Source organism: Drosophila guanche, unplaced genomic scaffold (genome assembly GCF_900245975.1).
Source record: "Drosophila guanche unplaced genomic scaffold, DGUA_6, whole genome shotgun sequence".
NCBI classification, from domain to species: Eukaryota; Metazoa; Arthropoda; class Insecta; order Diptera; family Drosophilidae; genus Drosophila; species Drosophila guanche.
The window spans coordinates 1,902,613-1,922,205 of NW_022995757.1; the positions used below are offsets into that span (position 1 = coordinate 1,902,613).

Genomic DNA, 19,593 nt, shown 5'->3' on the forward strand with positions numbered 1-19,593 from the left:
CGTTCCGAGTAACGAAACGAACCTGCGCCAGACTGATGGCTTATTTTCGATTTGTGCAACAAATGAAGTGAGAAATTATTATTATTATTATTTATATTTTTATTACGGATGCCAGCCATAACCAATTGGAATGGCAAGCAGTCCACCCTGCCCACACCCCGGCTCTACAGCAACGCGTGGGGCGAGCGAATCACGTATTCACAAAAGCAAACAAACGCCGAAGCACGCATAAATAAACAGGCAGTGAATAAGCAGTAGAGCAGGGGAGCAGCAGAAGGTGGAGAATTATGGGGAAATGTAAGGAAAAGCCAAAGGGAAAAACCACAACCAAAGAAACACTGAAGCGGCTGGCGAAAGTACATACAACATTTTTCGTTGGTCTCGTCCATCAGTCACATCATTAAAATCGAGCACTGAGCAGTCCCGGCTGCTGCCTAATTCGAATCCTTGCCTCAAGATGTGCTGAAATGTGACGTTGGGCAGGAGTGGGAGTGGGAGTGGGAGTGGCAGTGGTAGTAGCACCCGGCGGCGGCATACACGCACAGAGAGACACAGAGAGAGAAAGGACAACAATTCTCTGGAGGCATTCATCAATATGCCAAACATGTTTTGTTATCATCAAATGGAAAATGCTTCATTTTCACGTACGCCAACGCAGCAACAGGACCCACAGGAAGAGACACGGGCTCCCAGTGTTCCCAGCCTGATAGACAGACAGCTCCAGCACCAGCACCAGCACCAGCCCAGGCACAGCCACAGCCACTGACAGTGGAATAGACAGCCAGACAGAGAGACAGAAAGTTGATGGCCTCAAGGTATATGGCGGATGCCAGAAATGAGTACGAGACGGATAGACAGACTGACAGGCGGACAGACGAGACAACGTGTTACTATTGAGAATTTTTGCAGGTAAAACCTTGCGACTTGCGGCTTGCGGCCTGGCTGTAGCATCTGTCGATTGCTGCCCCATTTCGCGGCGCTTAAACCACCAAAAAAACTAAACGAGAAGCTCGACGATGCCGACGAACGGAACATATAAATTGATTACCAAAGACATTTCACGACAAGTTCGAGATGTAACAACAATGACACGGCACAACAGCCCCCATGGAATCCCCCGCATTCCCGAGAATGCTTATCGTAGGAGCCCATAGACAACAGTCGCCGGAAGCAATATATAGAGATGTGGCACTGTCAATGGCAATGGCAATGGCACAATAGAAGCCGAAAATCTCTGTAAGCAAAACAGTTGCTCCATCCATCCAAAAACCGATTGGAGGAGGCACAATTCAAATGCGACAACTGTTGAGCCCAGCCAAGGATGGAGGATTTGCCCAGGGACTCGATTTCTAGAGACTGAATTAAAGTGTGTCCCAGAAAGAGATTAAGTTCAATCACTAAAAGCCTGCTTAAATATTCTAGCAACAGACTGTGCATTATAGATCTACAAAATGTTATTTATTTATTGCTTGAATTTAATTGAAACATTCAAAGTACTTTTCCACCAAACCTGTAGAATAATAAATCAAAAGAGTACTCAATGAAAGTAGTGTGTGCTCCATCTACAATATAAACACTATATTCATAAAACAATTACAATCGTTACTTCAACAAGAAGATAACAGCCATGGAGCCACACAGCCAAATCGTGGAGTGCCACATGCTGCCTCTTGTATTGGTTTCAACATGATCGCACTTCATACCAAAATACAAGATACAAAACTATGTCTATCTTCCAGATGGTCTGAATATTTCTTAACAATTAATCTGGCTAAAATAAAGTTAAATGTTCGATTCATTCCTAAACTTCCATTAGATAAGTAAAACCAACATCTATGCATATATCGAAAATGCTGAATGGCCCTTTAATTATTCTCCGATTTGAAGAAATTAAAAGGTTTCACAGGTGCTTGGCTTTTGATTTTTTTTACCAGCTATTCACATCGTACCACTCAGAGGGGGAGCACAGGTTACCGAATTCTCCATTGGTGCCGGAACCGCAGCCTTGTGCGCCCCAGTCGCAGCTGGAGTAGATCTGTCGTCCGATCATGTTGGTGGTGGCATAGTTGCAGGCCACTAGGACCTGGTTCCAGCCATCGCGATGGTACCTGGAGGCGGCGCAACCCACACGAGTATTCCTCTCCGACATCATCACCGTGAAGTGGCCAATGGCCCTGCAAGGGAAAGGTTGATTAGGTGGATGACTATCCAGAGGAGGGTCCATTGAAGACTTACGGTCCGGAGTAGCCGTTGGGATAACCGCCATCGATGATGCCTCTGTTGGAATTGTGCACCTCATCGAACCACATCTGGACGCTGTTATCGAGGATGTAGCCCATGTCGGGCAGATCGCCGGAGTAGGCCTGCCAGGCGAGGTTCTGTCCGGAGTACTTGAAGTTGTCGGTGTTGTGGCAGCCATCGTGGCTCATCTCACACTGGCGGACATTCAGGGAGGCCAGGTAGGCCAGCTCGTCGTCCCACTCCATGGTGGCCATGCGGCAGGCAGCATTGTGATTGGGATCATATCCGCCAGCAATGTAGTTCCTCTTGTCGTTGTGCGAGTGGACAAAGACCCACTTGTAGTCGTCGTTAATATCAATCATCTCCGCATCCCCGGGACACCGACCATCCCACCAGTTGCTGTGACCGCACGCGATGTGCGATCCCCCATTGCAGATGTCCCACGAGCAGTAGTCCGTGCCCTGGGCCAGACCCACTGCTAATGCGAGGAGAGCGAACAGAGCGAACTTCATGGCGATTTGAAGTACAGAAAGGTACTATGAAGTCGGTTGTCGGAGCATTCTGCTTATATATGGAATTATAAAAGACCTATCGCCAAAGTGCAGTTGCAGCCGAGCCATAAATCATGGCAACCATTTAGTGGAGCTCTCCGTCCGCACATTCGTCTAATCTAATCAATCAATTTACGATTACCAATTCAAAATTCTTATTCGAAATACACAGATAGACAGGGAGAGAGAGAGAGCATCGCCTCGCCAAACGCAGACACAGTAGCAGACCGATTCCCTTATCGTGGCAGATTGAGGATCAATTTATGGGATACTTCCTCTATTCAGAGTTCTCTGAGCAAGAGTTTAGGCATAACAATTCCCATACAAAAAATAAACAAGAAACACGTGAAATACTCATACAAATGAGTCAAGACTTGTACTCCAGGATTACCTTTTGTTTATTGTACTATTTTGATCACAAATCTTAGCTGTGGCTTGTGTACAAAGTTTTATGTAGCGTAATTAGGTACAAATAATTGCACTCCGAAAATGCGTGTGACCTGAGTGAGAATTTTGCTCCGAATGTTTGGCGTTTATCGTTGTGGTTTGGTTCTCTCCTCTCTCTGTTAGAATTGACGGTCGCTGCTAATCTCTTTCTCTCTGTTGCTCACTCTCTCTCCCTGACTCTACAGACTATGTTACTCTCCGTGAAATTATGTTACCTAATTCCTACCGTCAGCAATGTGGAAAGAGCTCTTCTCTCTCTGATTTTATCTACTGGTGGAGCTAGAACGAGTGGGAAATACCGAATTTGGGGTCGATTAACTGCACTGCTTTTCTGTCTGCTGAAACATTTAGCAGCCACGACCGGGGAACCCCAATCGTGGCAGCTTGAGGATCAACTTATGGGATACTTCAGAGATCTTCGACCAACAGTTTTAAAAACAATTCCCAAACCTATATTATTATTAATCGATGAAAGATTAACAATCAAACAGGCATATGTCTATATTCCAATATTCTATATTCTAATTTTGTCCATGCTTTCCGCTACACGTGCACGCCATTCTCCAAAGAAGATTACATGTGGAACTGCAGAACGGCGGCGAACCAGAAGAACACTCGCAGATCCTCCATCCGCGGGATGGCTCTACTGTTAGTCCGATCCACCAGTTCCCCAAAATGGTAGAACGCCTCCCTCGCTCTCACCCCCTTCAGATTCTGCTCCAGTTGGGCGCGAGCGGCCATCGAGAACTCGGGCGGTATCGGCAGGGGGCCCATTAAGCAGGCGAGAGTCGTCGAGGATTCCTGAAAGATAATACAGTTATTGGGGATTGCTGTTTAAAGGTTTTGTACCCAAAATAAAACAGCTGATACCTTCATATCTATTCGTCAAAACATAAGGAATAATCGATCTATAAACATTTGAAAAATTATTATTCCGAGAACTACTGAGTTTTGTTTACGTCTGAATTATTATTTAAACAGGTCATACCACAAAGTGCTTGGGTCAAATTTCTAGCTGCATCAATTACCTTTTCAGAATGGCAAAGTTCTTTACAACCAGATGTAAGATACTTAAGATATGTGAAAAAAGAATCATTGGTAACCTGATTAGCAAAAGGCAAATCGATCAGAATATTTCGGTTTCGTTCCTTGAGGAAAAATTTGATTTTGTCGTGTTATTGTTATTGATATTACTGCATTCTTTTATAATGAATATTTTCCCAATGAATCATTAAAATTACTGCCGTTTAAAAAATGTTATGAACACTTTTGGTACTCATATGTTTCCTCTATTTATTCAAGTTATATTGAAAGATCAAACGGAAGCGGATGAAACATCTAAGAATAGCTCTAAAGCCAAATACCAGAACTGTATAGGACTGTTTCAGAAATGTTTTACTCATTTATTTTTATTTTCTTTTAAATACTGTTTAATTAGGTTTGTTGTGTTTAAGAATGAAAACAATATTAAGATTGTTGTGACTCCCCTCCAACGATGTGGCAAATACCCTAAACAGGGTGGAAAAGAAAACTACATTTTGGATGTTCTGAAAGACAAAAAAATTACGATCCATGGATAAATGTTAGCCTTTCCTTAATGGTATTTAAGTCTGTTTTTGGGAATATGTAACAAGACACCCTTCCAGATGTCAATCACATCCTTAGAGGTATTTTTCTCTGCGTTTCGTAAATGCCTGGGCAGAGATTGGTGGCCGGGTTCCACTCCCTGGATTGGCACTTGTACACACTGCAGATATCTCCCATGCAAATACAGTTGCGGGGCCTTTGCAGACAAATATTGAAATTAGCTGAACAATAAGTAAAATTAAACATCGAGACACGCTCCACAACACGAACAATGGTGTCTCTTTTGGGGGCTCACTATATAAGAATATCCAGCTGGCGGATGAACATCTGATATACCTTTGTGGAGATGTTGCGACCGGTTGTGGCTCTGTTTTCGATCATCGGTGTGCTTTTGGCTCTGGCCGAGGCACAGACACCGAACTACTGTGACCCCGCGCTGTGTGGCAGCTCCACGCACATTGCCTGCAACAATAATGGTGTAAGTGGATAGCTCAATAAATCTGCAAAGGATCTGATTGGATTTTGCAACAAACACTTTCCAGGCCTGGGCCTCGACCTGTCCCACAAGTCCCGCCCCATCTGCTGTGACTTTTGATCTGGTCCAGCGAAAGCAAATCCTAAAGATGCACAACGTCAGGCGAAATAGAATCGCCAGCGGACTGATGGCAAAATACAAGCCAGCCAAACGAATGGCCACCATGCGATGGAACCCAGAGCTGGCCAAATTGGCGGCCCTAAATGTCAAGCAGTGCAAAATGAATCACGATGCCTGCCACAACACGCAGACGTTCAAGGCCAGTGGCCAGAATCTGGCCATGTATGGCTACTCGGGACCCCGATCGGGCATGACCATACCGCAGCTGATCACCGCCTCCGTGAATATGTGGTGGGGCGAGCAGAAGGATGCCTCAATGGCGATCATCAACAAGTACCCAAGCGATTGGAGTGGGCCGTAAGTGGTTCATTTAAGCCACTTAGCTTGGACTCTTGCTTAGATTTGCTTTTCTTTTAGGCAAATTGGACACTTCACTGCCATGGCCCAGGAGAAGAACACACATTGCGGCTGTGCGGCTGCCTTTTATACGGAGAATGGCATGAACAATTTCCTAATGGCCTGCAATTATGCCACCACCAATTGGGTAGGCAGTCCCGTCTATCAGCGTGGTGTCAAGGGCTCCGGCTGCAAAACGGGCACAAATCCCAACTATCCAGGCTTGTGTAGGGTAGCAGAGGTATATGATGTGTAAAATATTTTCTGTTTACATATTATATTTATTTCCTTTGATGCTAAAATAGTCTTGAGAGGTTTCTCAAAAGTCTAAGATGTTAAAAGTTCTTGTATGCTTGAAGTAATAAATCTTAGGACTTATATCCGATATCTTATAAAATGTTAGTTCTTCAAGAAGTTTTAGATTTTAGTAGTGCTCTCGAAAGTCGGAGTGATTACCATCAGCCGACAGCTGTACAAATATTGATTTCTCTGTCTGTGCTTTTGTTGCTCGATACAATATTCGCAGGAGAGTATGGTTTTAATGCAAAACTAGTAATACTTAGACTATTAATTATTGTAATAGTAATGGTTTCAATTCTAAACATTTGTCTGTAAGTTGGACAATCATTTGAGCTAGACAAACAGGTGTCATCGGTGCACCTGGTGATTCTTCTTTTGTTTGGCCAGAAACACGTTGTTCTATCGATATTTTTATGAGTGTAATAATTATATTTACTGCACATATACCACCTCAGAGCCATATACTTACGTGGAGAAATCCATGGACCTACCATATGATTAATATGTGTAATAGAATTTTTAACAGATTAAAGCAATTATTTCCATAGAAAGGAAGCAGCAAACAGCTTCAGATGATGCAATAATATTTAATGTTTCTTGTCATTAACCAATATGAACAGATAATATACCTTTGTGAACGATAATTCCATTGTTCCATGGAATTATTGAAGGAGTTTTCCACATAATTTCCAATCGAAAGCAATCACATTTGAAGAACTGGAGAGCGCGTCTCTTGTCAATGTTTATACTTTGTTTTCTCTGTGGGTTTTTTTTTTATCTCGATGTATTTTGTCACCAACATTGTGGGTGCTGAGTGATACGTATACGTACTTTTACGAGTATCCTCTGCTGGTAAATATTTAGTCAAATGTTGATAACAAAACTTGGCACTAAACAGTTTCCCCATAAAAGCCCGGAACCCGCTCAGAAACTCCAGCACTCAAGTGTGGGAATAGAAATGCGCAACATCCTGATCATTGTGTTTTTGGCCCTGGCCCTGGACATTGCCTCGGCCACGGACTACTGCAAGAAAAGCTGCGGCGGCACAAAGAATCTTGGCTGCGACAATAATGGGGCCTGGGACTCTAGTTGCCCCAAGGACGCCACCCTGTTGACCCTCACCGATGACCAGAAGGCCGCCATTGTGGCCAGGACGAATACGTACCGCAACGACATTGCTGGGGGTTTGAATGCCAATCTAAGCGCCGCCTGTCGGATGGCTACCATCAAGTGGAACGACGAACTGGCCTACCTGGCCTCCCTCAACGTCAAGAGCTGCCAGATGAAGCACGATGGCTGCCACAATACCGATGCCTTCGACTGGTCCGGCCAGAACCTCGCCTGGATGGGCTGGTACGAGCCGCTGGACATCAAGCACTATGTGGAGTGGGGCGTGGACATGTGGTACGGTGAGGCTGTGAACACGAAGCAGGCCTACATCAATGCCTATCCCACGAACTACCAGGGACCGGCCATTGGTCACTTCACCGTCCTTGTGGCCGATCGCAATACGGAGGTGGGATGTGCCGTGTCCACCTACGCTGTGGAGGGAGAGTCGTACAAGGCCTTCCTCATGGCCTGCAACTATGCGGCCACCAATGTAATCGGCATCAAGATGTACAGTTCGTGCCCCAACGCACCTGCCTCCAAATGTACCACTGGCACCAATCCCCAATACAAGAACCTGTGCAGCGCCAATGAGGTCTACGATGTGAATAATCTTTTTTACTAAAAGAAATCAGCACACAAAATTGGATATACAAAAATAAAATGGAATAATCTTGGAATTCTTGGAATTTAAATCTTTCTGATGCTGATAATTATCTCCGTATCAGCCTATCAGCCTCTCTAAATACATAATATTATCTTGCTTTTTTAGTTGGCATTTTGTTGGTTTTACTTGATGGTTAAATAATAATTGCGCTCTGTTCCACACAGTTGAAAGGTGTGTCACTAGGGTACTGGAACCCAAAAATGTACTAATGTTAGGCCTTAGTTATTCAGAGCTGATGCCTTTACTCATTAAATAAATTATCCAAATTGTCTGGCTGATTGAAACTTAGCCTTTTACTGCTCTAGGCCTGGCAAATACAATTCCAGTTCAAGAATTTTTCCATTAGCTGTAGGAATTCTAGAAAAAATACGATGATGATAAGCAGGTAAGTACCTTTAAGTTATGGCCTGGAAAATATTTATTTGGAACCCTCTGAATATTCCCAGTAAAACGTTTCTTTTTCTGCACTTATTGTTTTTGTATAATATATATATTTTGTTGTTGACATATTTGATATGCTGCCATTTTTATTTATTTGTTAGTAGGGTTCATTCTGTTGCTGTTTGTTCTCTGTTTGTGTTCTCCTTAAAAGTTAGGTTGTCTATGTGTCAGCCCCATATAGTATTACATACGGTTACCATTTGCAGATCTCTCTCTTCTCTATTTTGTGTAGATATAGTATTTGTTTTATTTCGAATGTAGAATGTCCGTCCTCATTCATTTTATTTTGGTACACAAAAATAAATATAGTACTTGCATATCCTTCAGCTCTTCCTTGCATGTGGATCTCTCTCTCTCTCTCTGGGGGCACATACATATGTGTGTATATATATATATATAGATATTCATTTGAGTTTTCCATTTTTGACTTTATGTTTTATGTGTTTAATATTTGCGTAAGACAAATTATTTCTCTGTGGGCTGTTTGCAATTGTTCTTCAAAGTTCTGTTTTTATTTCTTGTTTTCGCTTTTGCTGTGGCTATTGTTTTCCTTCTCTGTCTATAATTTGTTTTGTTGGCGCTCCTAAAGATAGCACTCTATAAATTTCACACACAAAATATTGATTTATTTGCTTTAATATTTGTTGTTTTGTTTTGTTTTGTTTTGTTTTTCTTCGTATTTATCGTTTGCACAGTTGTACGAGATTTTATTTTCAAGTACCTACATTTTGTTCTCTTAGAGTTCTAGTAATAATTTTAATTGAATATATATTTCATCATATACTATATACAGATCAGATCCTAAGACGATTAACGCATGTAGTTTTTATTTTATATGTTATTTTTTGTAGCAAATGAAATTCTGACAATTGTGCAGGGTGGAATGGGGGGAAAACCGACTTTTAGTCGCCTCCACTTTCCAGCACTTACAAACTAAGGATCATTAAGCAACGGGTAGAACATATACACAATAGAGATGATGGCACAGGACCCTACGCTTTGCGACGGATGGTAGGGGAGAAGACCAAAGTCAATTAATTCAAAATCAAATCAAATCAAATCAAAGCACTTTTTTACGTATGATTTTTGTATGCCCTGTTCTCGAAGAGTTTAGGGAGACATACATAAGCTTCCTTTCAATATACATATTGCATATAATATGGGTTTTAGATATTATTAAATTTAATTTCTTCGACTTAATTCAATTTTTCATTCAGTTCAATGTGTGGTGTGCCGCAGTCTATAGACATTGTAGCCCTCTTAATATCATTTAAAATTTATATTTATATATATATACTATATATAACATATATCATTTCTTGCGTTCTTCTTTTATATACAACATTTACGCGGATGTATGTGTGTCATGCATGCAATTTTTCTCGGGGGTAATACAAATACATAAATAGTATGCTTATCTGCTTACATAAATAACAAATGGGGTGGCAGGGGGATAGGGATTGTGTTTTCTAAGCGCACTAAATGAATGCATATCATATCATGGTATATATCAGAGTATATATGTATGTGTATTTATATAATTTTTTGATTCCAAGTGAATATCAAGTTTTGTTTTTTCAAGTTCATTTTTGTTTCGAAGGAGCATAGTAACTGGAACTCTTTTTTAACTGGGGCCGCATGACTATATGCATCTTAATTGTCGAATAATAATTGTAATATAGATATTTCCTGTATATACTATATATAATATCTAGTTTGGGTGTGGGTGCTTGTGTGCCAAAAGGGTAGAGAATTGACTCCTCTCGTTCTCCTCCGTCTTCTACCGTACATAAATATATATCTTTAACTTTATCTGTTCTTTTGTGTCCTCTAGTTCTACATATAGGTTTATGTTTATCTTTAGTTTTGGGTGTTTTCTGTCGCTTATTGTTTAAGTTTTAATAGACACCTTTTTGCATTTTATAGCAATAACAACGTTCTGAGTGCTGTTCCTCCTTCATTCCATTCTATTCCCTTAGCTCTTCCGCTGATTGCGATTGCGATTTTGAATGGGCTTGTGCCTGTGCCTGTGCCTGCGCCTGAGTAGTTGGAACCTGAACCGAAACCAAAGACGAAGCCGTAACCAAAGACTGAGACTGAGACTGAGACTGAGACTGCAATTGCTGATTCTGCTGCTGCTGCGACTGTTGGTGTTGTGCCGGTGATGGTGGAGGTCCAAATTTGCTGGTTATCTTGTGCGAGGCATTTACTATGGCCAGCTCATGCTTCGAGTCTAGATCACAATCGTACAGGCCACTCAGCGAATCCAGGCTGAGCAACCTTGAGCTGGCGCGACTCGACACTGAGGTGTCATCCACATCGGGGGCATTGTACAGCGAATTGACATCCGAGAGTGCTCCCTCTGCGTCGGTGAGACCGGCCTCATTCAACAGCGAGATGTTCTCCAGTCCAGGCTCATCCGTAATATAGCCAGTGGACTCGGCACCACCTACAACAGAAATAAGATCTTAGACATATTTAAAAACCTATGGAAAAACCTGTTTACCTGTGGCCTCTTCGCGGCAATCATCGTCGGACCATTCCGATTGGCTCTCCAATGGATTGGAGTCCATCGACTGATGGTTGAGATGTGCTGCCCCATATTTCAGCTCATCGTTTATCACATTCGACTCCAGGCCGCCGGTGCGCAGGCCACCAGAACAGCCACCACCGCCATTTGTCATCGGTGGCATATTGTTTTGCTCCTTCTGCTCATGCTCATGCTCATGATCCTCACGATCCTCATCGTCATCATCATCATCGTCGTCGCTATCCCCATTTGTTTGCTTTTGCTTCTCTCCTGGGGCTTGGAGCAGGCGCTTTTGTCGCACATCCCGACCCACTTCATCGTCTTCGAACTCCTCGTCGGCCAGGTTATCCTCTGTATCGTCACGCTCCTCCTGCTCCTGCACATGGTTGTACCGCTGCTGCTGCTGCTGGAGTTGCTGTCTCTGCTGATGATGATGATGGTGGTGATGATGGTGATGGTGGTGGTAGCGCGGGTGCCTCTGCTGCTGCTGCTGCTGTTGCTCCTGCAGACCATCCAGACTCTCGTGGCTGTATTGCAGCTCCTTGGAGCGTGGCCGTTGGCGATGTGCCCGCTGCTGCTGTTGCGACTGCTGCTGCTCCATCATCTGATTGGGATGCGACAGGGCATGCAATTGATTGCGATTCTCGTGTAGAATCTCGCAGGATTCCGTGTCCGAAGTTTGCCTGCACAAATGATTGGCAAATAAATAAATTTAAACAATTCTCAAACTGAAGTAAATCGAATGAATAAAACAGACAAATAAACCAGCAACCAAATGAAAGTATTTTACCGCACACCGCATACCTCTCTTATGGACATGGAAATGAGTGTTTTGGGTGGTGGTGGTGGTGGTGGTGGTGGTGGTGGTGGGGTTATGGAACACTCACATTTGACTCGATTCCGAGGGATTCTTGTTGCGCGTTATCTCCTTGATGGCCTCCAGGCCCACCGGATGCTTGGCGATCATGAAGCTGCTGCTGGCCGGCAGTCTGCCCATCAGTTCGTGCTCCTGCTGCTCGCGATCGCGATTGTTCTGATGATTGTTGTTGCCGCTGCCATTCGAGTTGCTGCCACCGCTGAGATTACCATTGCTGCTGCCACTGCCACCGCTGCTGCCATTGCCTGCTGTGCCGGCTAACGCTCCCGCTCCCGCTCCTCCCTGCGTTCCAGCCAGCTTGCTGTTGCTCACGGAATAGCTAATTTGCTTTCCATTGGTGGACAGCTCTGTTGCGTTGGCTGCTGCCAGGCAGCGTGCCCTTGAGGATTCATTGAGCAATCGCTGCAGCTCTCTTTCGAAGGGGGATTTGGTTGTGGCTGCTGCAGCTGCTGCTGTAGTGTGCCCCACCTGGGTGGATCCTCCTGCTTTTTGGTAATCGAAACTGTTGCAACTGTCGCCCTTGTTCTGGGTATTGCTCGTCGCATTGCTGGTCGTGTGCTGGCCCTGGCTCTCGGTGGTGGAGCTAAGCTCAAAGTCCTGCAGCTGGGTCATGTCCACGACCGGCGAGGTGGGATCCACTTGAATTTCGCATGGGTACAGCCACTGTAGAGGATTCACGAGTCCTCCTCCCACTCCTCCGCCTGGCAGATTGTAGCCCACGGGATGGCCGTTCCGATTCAGCTGTTGATGGTGATGGCTGCCATTGATCCTGGGCGAGTCCTCATCGCCCTCGCCTTCGCCCTCCGTTGTTTTCGAGTAGCTCTCATCGGAGCTGCTCATAGACGGGGAGTGCGGCCGAGAGCTTAGGTCATCCGTTGAGGACATGTCACGGCTTTCATCCAACTCTGGCGGCAGCTTGGGCAGCGGCTTCATGTATGTCCGCAGCGTTGGCTTCGGTGGCAGCGGCACTGGCACCGCCATGGGCAACTGTTGCGAGTACATGGCATACTGCTGCTGCTGTTGCATCATTTGGTGTCCGTACAACTGCTGCTGCTGGGGCGCAGGAAGCGACTGCTGCTGCTGCTGCTGTTGCTGATGCGGATGCTGTGACAACACGGTGTTGGGAGAAGTGTAACGTGGTGGCTCGTACTTTGGCGCATGCTGCATGGGCATGATCTAATGGGATTAGTCGGTATGTGTGTGTGTGTGTGTTTTTGTGGTGAATGTGGCAAGCGGAGAGATGAGCGAGCGAGACAGAGATGTGCGTGTGTATGTGTGTGTGTGTGTGTGGCATGCGAAGAGTGGAACACAGAGAGAAAGAGAGTTAGACACACATTTGGAGAGAGAGAGAGAGATTCATCAGATATCACATTGAGAGCATTAGAATTGAGTGCAATGGAGGGAGTAAGGGGGAGGTGCACAGGAGATACAAGTATCACCAGCAAACCACAGGTATATAGATAGATATTGATCGGATAAAGGTACCACAAATGGGATTACCCATGGACTATAGTACGTTTTTATACTTCTCTGAATTATTTCCTTCTGTGCCCCTTAAGCAAAATAAAAAAAGCATAAGTGCTCGACAATTGAAAGAATTGTGTGCATTAAAACATAAGAAGGGATATTTTATCTACAATTGCTTTAACAAAATACAAACTAATCTTCTTTGCTTTGATTTCCTTGCAATTATCAAAGCAAGGTATCAAAGGGCCTATAAGCTGAAGCTTAAACCTTAAAGCTACATATTGAAATCTCAACTGAATCTTTCACAGAATTGCTCTACGACATTTAGTTTTTGTCCCATATGCATATACAAATTTGTTCCGTTTAAAAGTTAGTTACAAATGGAGGATGGGTATGGGTATGGGGATGGGCAGGTACTTGGAGGCTACATCTTTAGTCTACACTGGAGGTTAGCTCTGGTTTATTCATAGCAAAATCTCCTTGCCCCAGAGCCTCTCCATTTCAACAACATCGATGTGAACGTCAACGTCATCATCGTCATCGTCTTCATCTTCATCACTCACCTTGGCTACCGGCGCGATGCTGCTGGCATGCAATAGCGGCTCGCTTTCACGGCAGTGGCCATACCCCAGGCTGGTGGCTGACGATGGCTGATGCTGATTCTGATTCTGATGCGGATTCGAATGGAGATGATGCATTGGATGATGGCCATGCTGGTTAAAGGGCAACGCCATGCTGGGCGGCGGCGCATATGTGCGTAGCTGAAGCTGATCACGATCTCGTTCACGATCACGATCACGCCGCGGCATCATGAAGCAGTCGCCGCCACCGCCACCGCCACCGCCACCGCCACCACCGAGCACTCCAGCCACATCCATGGTCAGGCTGCCATGATGCTGTGGCCGCTGGGCAAGCAGCTGCGGCGGTAGCTGCTCCATCAGCTGCTGCTGATGCTGGGGATGCGGATGCCTGCCACCGGGATTCGGATTCTCAATGATATTAAATTCGCGCAACATTACCGAAGGAATGGGCTGGTGCTGGAGCTGTAGCTGGTGCTGGTGATGGATCTGGTGCTGGAGTAGGATCTGGTGCTGGTTCTGGTTCTGGTTCTGGGCTGCCACAGCCAGGGGTAGAGGGACAGCAGCAGATGACGGTGTTGTTGTCGTAGTCGTCGCCGTCGTTGAGGCCCCCACCATGTAATGTTGGTGCTCCCCATTGTGGCCGTTCTCGCGAATATTCGGCAGTCCCCCATTGGCCATAAAGTTTGGCTGCTTTTGCAGCTTACTGTTGAGACGCTGCTGCTGCTGCTGGTGCAGATGGTGCGGCGGTGGTGGAGCGGGCAGGGCCAGTGGCATTGGCATTGGCATTGGCAGCGGCACTGGATCCAGCTGCTTGTGCTGATGCTGCAACAGCAGTTGCTGCTCCTCGCCGCCGCCCACCGCAGTGTATAAATGGCCGTTCTCCTTTTTGCTGTAGGTGTCCGTATTGACGCGATTATCCGGGAATTGTGAGGCCTTCATGTAGTAGTCGGGACCGTGCATGCTCTGCGGCAGGGACATGGCATTGCGTACCTCACCATTCAGAGATTTACTACTGTTGTCGCATAGAAAATATGTGACCATGTCGCCCTTGCCCTTCACTTTAATGGTCCCACGACATCTAGGTTGAACGAGAGATTAGGAAGAGGCTGCACTTGGTTTTATCTCAATTCTCTTACCGAAACTCAAAGTGTGATCCCACCAGACTGTCGACCACCTCCTGGGTGACCTGGGAATAACCGGGGACACCCGTGGAGTCCATGCGGCTGGCCACATTCACCGTATTGCCCCAGATGTCATATTGCGGCTTTCGGGCACCAATTACACCCGCCACCACGGGCCCTATATTGATGCCTATCAAGGAAGAAAGTCAGAAAAGAGAAAAGAGATTGGATAATTATAATTCGTTAAAAGAGGTCTCTCTCTCTCTCTGTAGCCATGACTACTCACCCACTCGAAGCATGAAATTATTGTACGAGTGACTGTTGATCTCCTGTAGCGACAGCCGCATGGCCTTCACGTATTCCGTCAAGGCGGTCATGTGGCGACGCACCGAATTGGGGTCGTTGGGCTGAATCTTGTACTCTGGTATAAGACCCACCACGGCCATGTAGGTGCTGCCAACGGTCTTGATCTTATCGATGCCACGGAAGCGATCCTCCTTCAGCAGCTCATCAAAGTCGGCAATGATTTCGTTGAGCAAACGCAGACACTCTAGCCCCTGATCGGAGCCGTCCATTTCGGTGTAGAATTCGTTAAAGTTCGGAACACTGGCAAATATGACGCCCACCTTGGCGTAGCTCTGATGGTAAAGCTCCTGCGGAAGAAAATGTGACATAAACAGTGGTTAAAAGAGAGTGCTTCAACGAGTGGGTCAATAGGTGGGCAACGCTTACCATATTGTTTCGAAATTGTGCATCGAGAAAATGTGCAGCCACATGAGCGGGCAGCAAATTGTGCAGAATGCGCTTGTTCGACTCCTGCAGCACATCCATTTCCTTCTTTTCCTGTGAGGCCTGCAGTTGCCAGAGAAAATCCAGACGGGCGGTGCCCTCAACCAGGCGGCCATGCACCAAAATGGCAATCATAAAGATGACAATGCGCGCCAATGAGATCAAATGAAGCGGAATCGAGGCGCTGCAAGCACAGAGCGTGTGTGTTATGTGTGTGTGTGTGTGTGTGTGTATGTGTGTGTGGATCAATTCGATTAGTGACCAAAAATAAAGTGACCTACTTCACCCGATGGTCGTAGCACTCGAAGATGTTCTGGTGCGACAGTTCAATGAACAAACCATAAATGGTGCCCATACCCAGTACCAGCAGCGACTTGAATATGATGGGCAATCTGTGTGGCAATAGAGAAGTGTGTCAACATTTAGGTGCTCGCCTTTGGTGCCTCCATTTTGCCTCTTACCTGAGGAACACTGAGACTGAGAGGAAGGCAAATGCCGCTGACAATGACACGTACTGTGGCAGCGAGCACTTGCGATGGGCATCGCTGGGATATGAGAAAAAATGCGGATCCAATTGGCGACTCGACGACCAGGCATTGGCCGTGGTATTGCCCGAGCAGGGATGATCCGTGACGCAAGTGAACTATAAAAAAAACAACATACATTTTAAGTACATTTCAGCGATAAAAGTAGTATTTCAAATACTTACCACATTCACTTGTCCAACCGAATAAATCAAAATGATTGTAAATATGGTAATGGCCATACGCAGACTGAAGCTCTCCGAAATATCCCATATGATCCACTTGAGGCGCACTGCCAGCAGCAACATCAGAATGGCACTCACCCAAATGAAGGCCGTGAGAAAGAGCAGCAGCAGTATGAGTGTCCGTGGCAGGGCTGTCACCTGTAGCGCCGCACCGAGTATCAGCAACAGCAGGGAACATCCCATGGCGGTGGTAAAACCCAAATCGAAATCCTTGTGATACTCGCGCTCCATGTCGCTCTGGCGGAATCGCAACGTCAATCGATCCACATGCTCCGACTTGTCGCAGTCCACGGACCTGGCGTTGATCGCCTGCGAGAGGAAGCGATTCACTCGATTCGTGGGCTGATGATGGGCTGCCACGGAATGCCGTTTGCGGAAAGGTCGCTTGAACTTGTCGGCCACCTTGGACTGTGACTGTGTGTGTTTGTAAATTGGTTTTTTGTTTTTTTTGTTTTGTTTTTTGTATGCAACAGGCAGGAGCAAATGGGAAGAAGGAAGGAAGAAAATGGTATTTCGGTTAGTTGTAGTTACTGTTCCCGGATGGGTTTTCGTTTTCTGGTCGCTGGCTGACTGCTGATTGCTGGCTGAATTTTTAGAGAGATAAATAGATTTTTGTTCTACTTATGTACTATGCTAAATGCTACGAAATGGGGCGGCTAAATGCTAAATGCTAAATGCTAAATGCTAGATGCTAGAGATGCTACGGCATGCGGTTCCGGGTAGGAGGTTTACTGCGAGCCGATTTTTGATACTGGATTACTGGTCAGGCTACTGGGAACCACACGACACGAACGATTGTAGTAAGCATGCTCCATGTATGACAGAGACATAGAGTATGAGTGTGAGTGAGAGTGAGAGGCAGAGAGCTTTACGAGACTGAATGAACGTCAAGAAAAATAGCTAATAACATGCACGCTGAATGTCGAATGATCAGAGGCTTGACGAAACGAAACTGAGCGATGCTGAACGAAACAAGCGTTGCATGAAGGCCCCACGCCCCGCCCGCGCAGATGCACACAACTTAACGAACGCAAAAGCAATAACTTAACGAATGCACAAACGACACTTGCATACAGTTGTGGCCAGAGTTGTAGAGTTTTTAATAACATTTCAATTTCCTAAGTATTTCTAAATATCAAAAACTTAACAAAGAGCATTTTTTTAGTATTTTTGAAGAATAATTCGTTTTTAAAAATTTTAAAAGTATTAAACAATTTTTGGATTCAAAAATAACTTAACGAAGAGTGGTTTTTATGAGTTTTTGAATTTTTTTGAGTAGTTTTGCTTTTAAGAACATTTTAAAAACCCAACTGTTTTTTATTCTTTTTTAAATATTTTATTTCTGTTAACTTTTAGTATTAATTGTCATGCACATCGATAACATACACATAACTTTGAGAATTCGGACCACAACTGTACTGAAATGAGTGGTTGCAACATGAAACGACACACATATTCGAAGGAACGAAGACGTAGACGTAGAATGAACGAAACGTGGAACAGCACAACTGAACGAAACATGAATCGGAATGTTGAACGAACGATTGAACGATTGAACGATTGAACGGTTGAACGAACGACTGAACGAATGAACAAAAATTATAGATTGTTTTGTTTTTGGCTGCTGCTCTGCTCACTTTATTGTTCTTGTGATTGTGCCTATGAATGCGACTAATCGTACTCGCTGTTGAGTTGGGATCTGTGCCTACGGTCACTTGGACACTGCCACCCCCACCGCAGCCACTGCCATTGCCATTGCCACAGCCGACACTGCCACCGTCAATACCGACACCACCACTGCCGACAACGCTACCATAACCCATGGGTGACATGCCATGAGCGTGCGGTGGCGGGGTGGCATGCAAGATTTTCTGCAGACGGATTACCTAAATCAGAGATCAGAGAAGTACACAGGAATATTCAAAATAGATTCGTAATACATCTAAAATATTTATGTATATAATTGATACAAAAAGATAGATAATATTGCTTATCATAGGAGTAGTTTTTAAGCATAAATTATAGCCAGAAATACAGATTAATAGATTAAGAGAATGATAAATAGGTGGAAAAAGAGTACGAAAGGGGAAGAGGCGCAAAGTATAAGGAAAACATTATCTTAACGAAACATAAGAAACGCTGATGATAGATTAATTAGCAGTAAGATGTAGAGTGAGCATAGAATACAGTATAGTATCAAAGATTATAGAAAACTCAGAGCTAAACGTATGATGTATGATTTTCCACAAAGATTATAAAAGAAATTATGGACAAATTGGAATTGTCGCATCAACTAAATCTAACGAAGACAACGAGGGAGTAAGGTGTTTTTCTACCTCTATTTACTATAATCTTTGATAGCACAAAGCTTAGAAAACTCTTGAAGGATCTGAAAAACTAAAAGAAATAATAATTCCCTGAAGATCCCCTCGGGTGGAGATCTCTTTTCTGATTTCAGCTCCGGAGTAGTGCGTGTAGTGTGTGTGTCTGTATTTGTGTGTGTATTCAATGAAGAAATATCTAACCAATTTTGATGTCCCACAAATGTACATGTTATATTTAATATTCTACAATCAAAACTACACACAACATCGAAGCAACGAATCGTTTTGCTCAAATATAAGTACAATACAAAATATACACTTCATATGTATGCCACACAATTGTTGTTAGTAGTAGACACCAGCATCCACATCACTATTAATTATTTATCTAATTGTTTTGTTATACGATATACGATAGATTTACATCAGATATACAATTGAATGGATAATATAATGCCACTACGAGAAACCAAAACAAACAAAAAAGAGCCCACACACAAACGGAACAAACGGAAAAGTTACTCGGAGAAATAAGGAAGGAGAAGGAAATCAATGGAGGGTTCAACGGGCGAGGAGATCCTTACAGAGAGGGCGAATACTACTTTAAACTATATTTTCTTTTGTTTTGGGCGAAAGGCAAAACTTACCGCATCCTGAAAGTAAACGAAAGGAAAGAAATCAAAGAACGAAAATCAAAAGGAATCGCAGTTTTACACAGCAAGCGACCTTCGGACACTACCCATCGACTTGAATCGACAACTCTTTTCGGGGGGAGAAGGAGGAACAACAGGACACTCGGTACA

The 19,593-nt window shown here is 44.5% G+C and overlaps 4 protein-coding genes across 15 annotated transcripts in view; 2 read left to right on the forward strand and 2 right to left on the reverse strand.

The window, feature by feature from the left end:
* Positions 1-1,842: 1,842 nt before the first annotated feature.
* LOC117590456 (antigen 5 like allergen Cul n 1-like) lies at positions 1,843-2,786 on the reverse strand. The gene is made up of 2 exons (XM_034283090.1): positions 2,236-2,786; positions 1,843-2,174 (listed from the first exon to the last, which is right to left on the reverse strand). Exons 1-2 carry the CDS (start codon positions 2,751-2,753, stop codon positions 1,928-1,930), a joined length of 765 nt encoding a protein of 254 aa, XP_034138981.1. The 5' UTR covers positions 2,754-2,786; the 3' UTR covers positions 1,843-1,927.
* Positions 2,787-5,158: 2,372 nt separating this feature from the next.
* On the forward strand, positions 5,159-6,092 carry LOC117590454 (antigen 5 like allergen Cul n 1-like). The gene is made up of 3 exons (XM_034283088.1): positions 5,159-5,304; positions 5,369-5,778; positions 5,839-6,092. The coding sequence occupies exons 1-3, from the start codon at positions 5,173-5,175 to the stop codon at positions 6,071-6,073; spliced, it is 777 nt and encodes a 258-aa protein (XP_034138979.1). The 5' UTR covers positions 5,159-5,172; the 3' UTR covers positions 6,074-6,092.
* Positions 6,093-7,044: 952 nt separating this feature from the next.
* On the forward strand, positions 7,045-7,864 carry LOC117590455 (antigen 5 like allergen Cul n 1-like). Its single transcript, XM_034283089.1, has one exon. The coding sequence runs from the start codon at positions 7,076-7,078 to the stop codon at positions 7,847-7,849; it is 774 nt and encodes a 257-aa protein (XP_034138980.1). The 5' UTR covers positions 7,045-7,075; the 3' UTR covers positions 7,850-7,864.
* A 2,365-nt stretch (positions 7,865-10,229) lies between these two features.
* Positions 10,230-19,593, reverse strand: part of LOC117590453 (Ca(2+)/calmodulin-responsive adenylate cyclase) — a 38,246-nt gene continuing 28,882 nt past the window's right edge. The window contains exons 6-18 of one of the 12 annotated variants that reach the window (XM_034283081.1): positions 19,438-19,443; positions 18,104-18,352; positions 16,407-16,880; positions 16,159-16,340; positions 15,979-16,089; positions 15,641-15,881; positions 15,195-15,561; positions 14,924-15,098; positions 13,770-14,865; positions 12,810-12,915; positions 12,754-12,764; positions 10,839-11,442; positions 10,230-10,781 (exon numbers count right to left, since the gene is read on the reverse strand). In XM_034283081.1, coding sequence (XP_034138972.1) covers positions 10,300-10,781; positions 10,839-11,442; positions 12,754-12,764; positions 12,810-12,915; positions 13,770-14,865; positions 14,924-15,098; positions 15,195-15,561; positions 15,641-15,881; positions 15,979-16,089; positions 16,159-16,340; positions 16,407-16,880; positions 18,104-18,352; positions 19,438-19,443 — 4,104 coding nt within the window. In that variant the 3' untranslated portion in view covers positions 10,230-10,299. Of the gene's footprint in view, positions 10,782-10,838; positions 11,546-11,749; positions 12,916-13,769; positions 14,866-14,923; positions 15,099-15,194; positions 15,562-15,640; positions 15,882-15,978; positions 16,090-16,158; positions 16,341-16,406; positions 16,881-18,103; positions 18,353-19,437; positions 19,444-19,593 lie in introns of those variants that run through there. The other 11 variants (XM_034283075.1, XM_034283073.1, XM_034283080.1 and 8 more) reach the window with 11 other exon arrangements.

What these genes read in the sequence shown, in the direction of transcription:
- LOC117590454 (XM_034283088.1), top strand. Translation starts at nt 5,173, where the DNA reads ATGTTGCGACCGGTTGTGGCTCTGTTTTCGATCATCGGTGTGCTTTTG. An exon ending in TTGCCTGCAACAATAATGGT is followed by an intron (nt 5,305 to 5,368) that starts GTAAGTGGATAG and finishes AACACTTTCCAG; the next exon opens with GCCTGGGCCTCGACCTGTCC. An exon ending in CCAAGCGATTGGAGTGGGCC is followed by an intron (nt 5,779 to 5,838) that starts GTAAGTGGTTCA and finishes CTTTTCTTTTAG; the next exon opens with GCAAATTGGACACTTCACTG.
- LOC117590455 (XM_034283089.1), top strand. Translation starts at nt 7,076, where the DNA reads ATGCGCAACATCCTGATCATTGTGTTTTTGGCCCTGGCCCTGGACATT.
- LOC117590456 (XM_034283090.1), bottom strand. Translation starts at nt 2,753, where the DNA reads ATGAAGTTCGCTCTGTTCGCTCTCCTCGCATTAGCAGTGGGTCTGGCC. An exon ending in CCCAACGGCTACTCCGGACC is followed by an intron (nt 2,175 to 2,235) that starts GTAAGTCTTCAA and finishes TTTCCCTTGCAG; the next exon opens with GGCCATTGGCCACTTCACGG.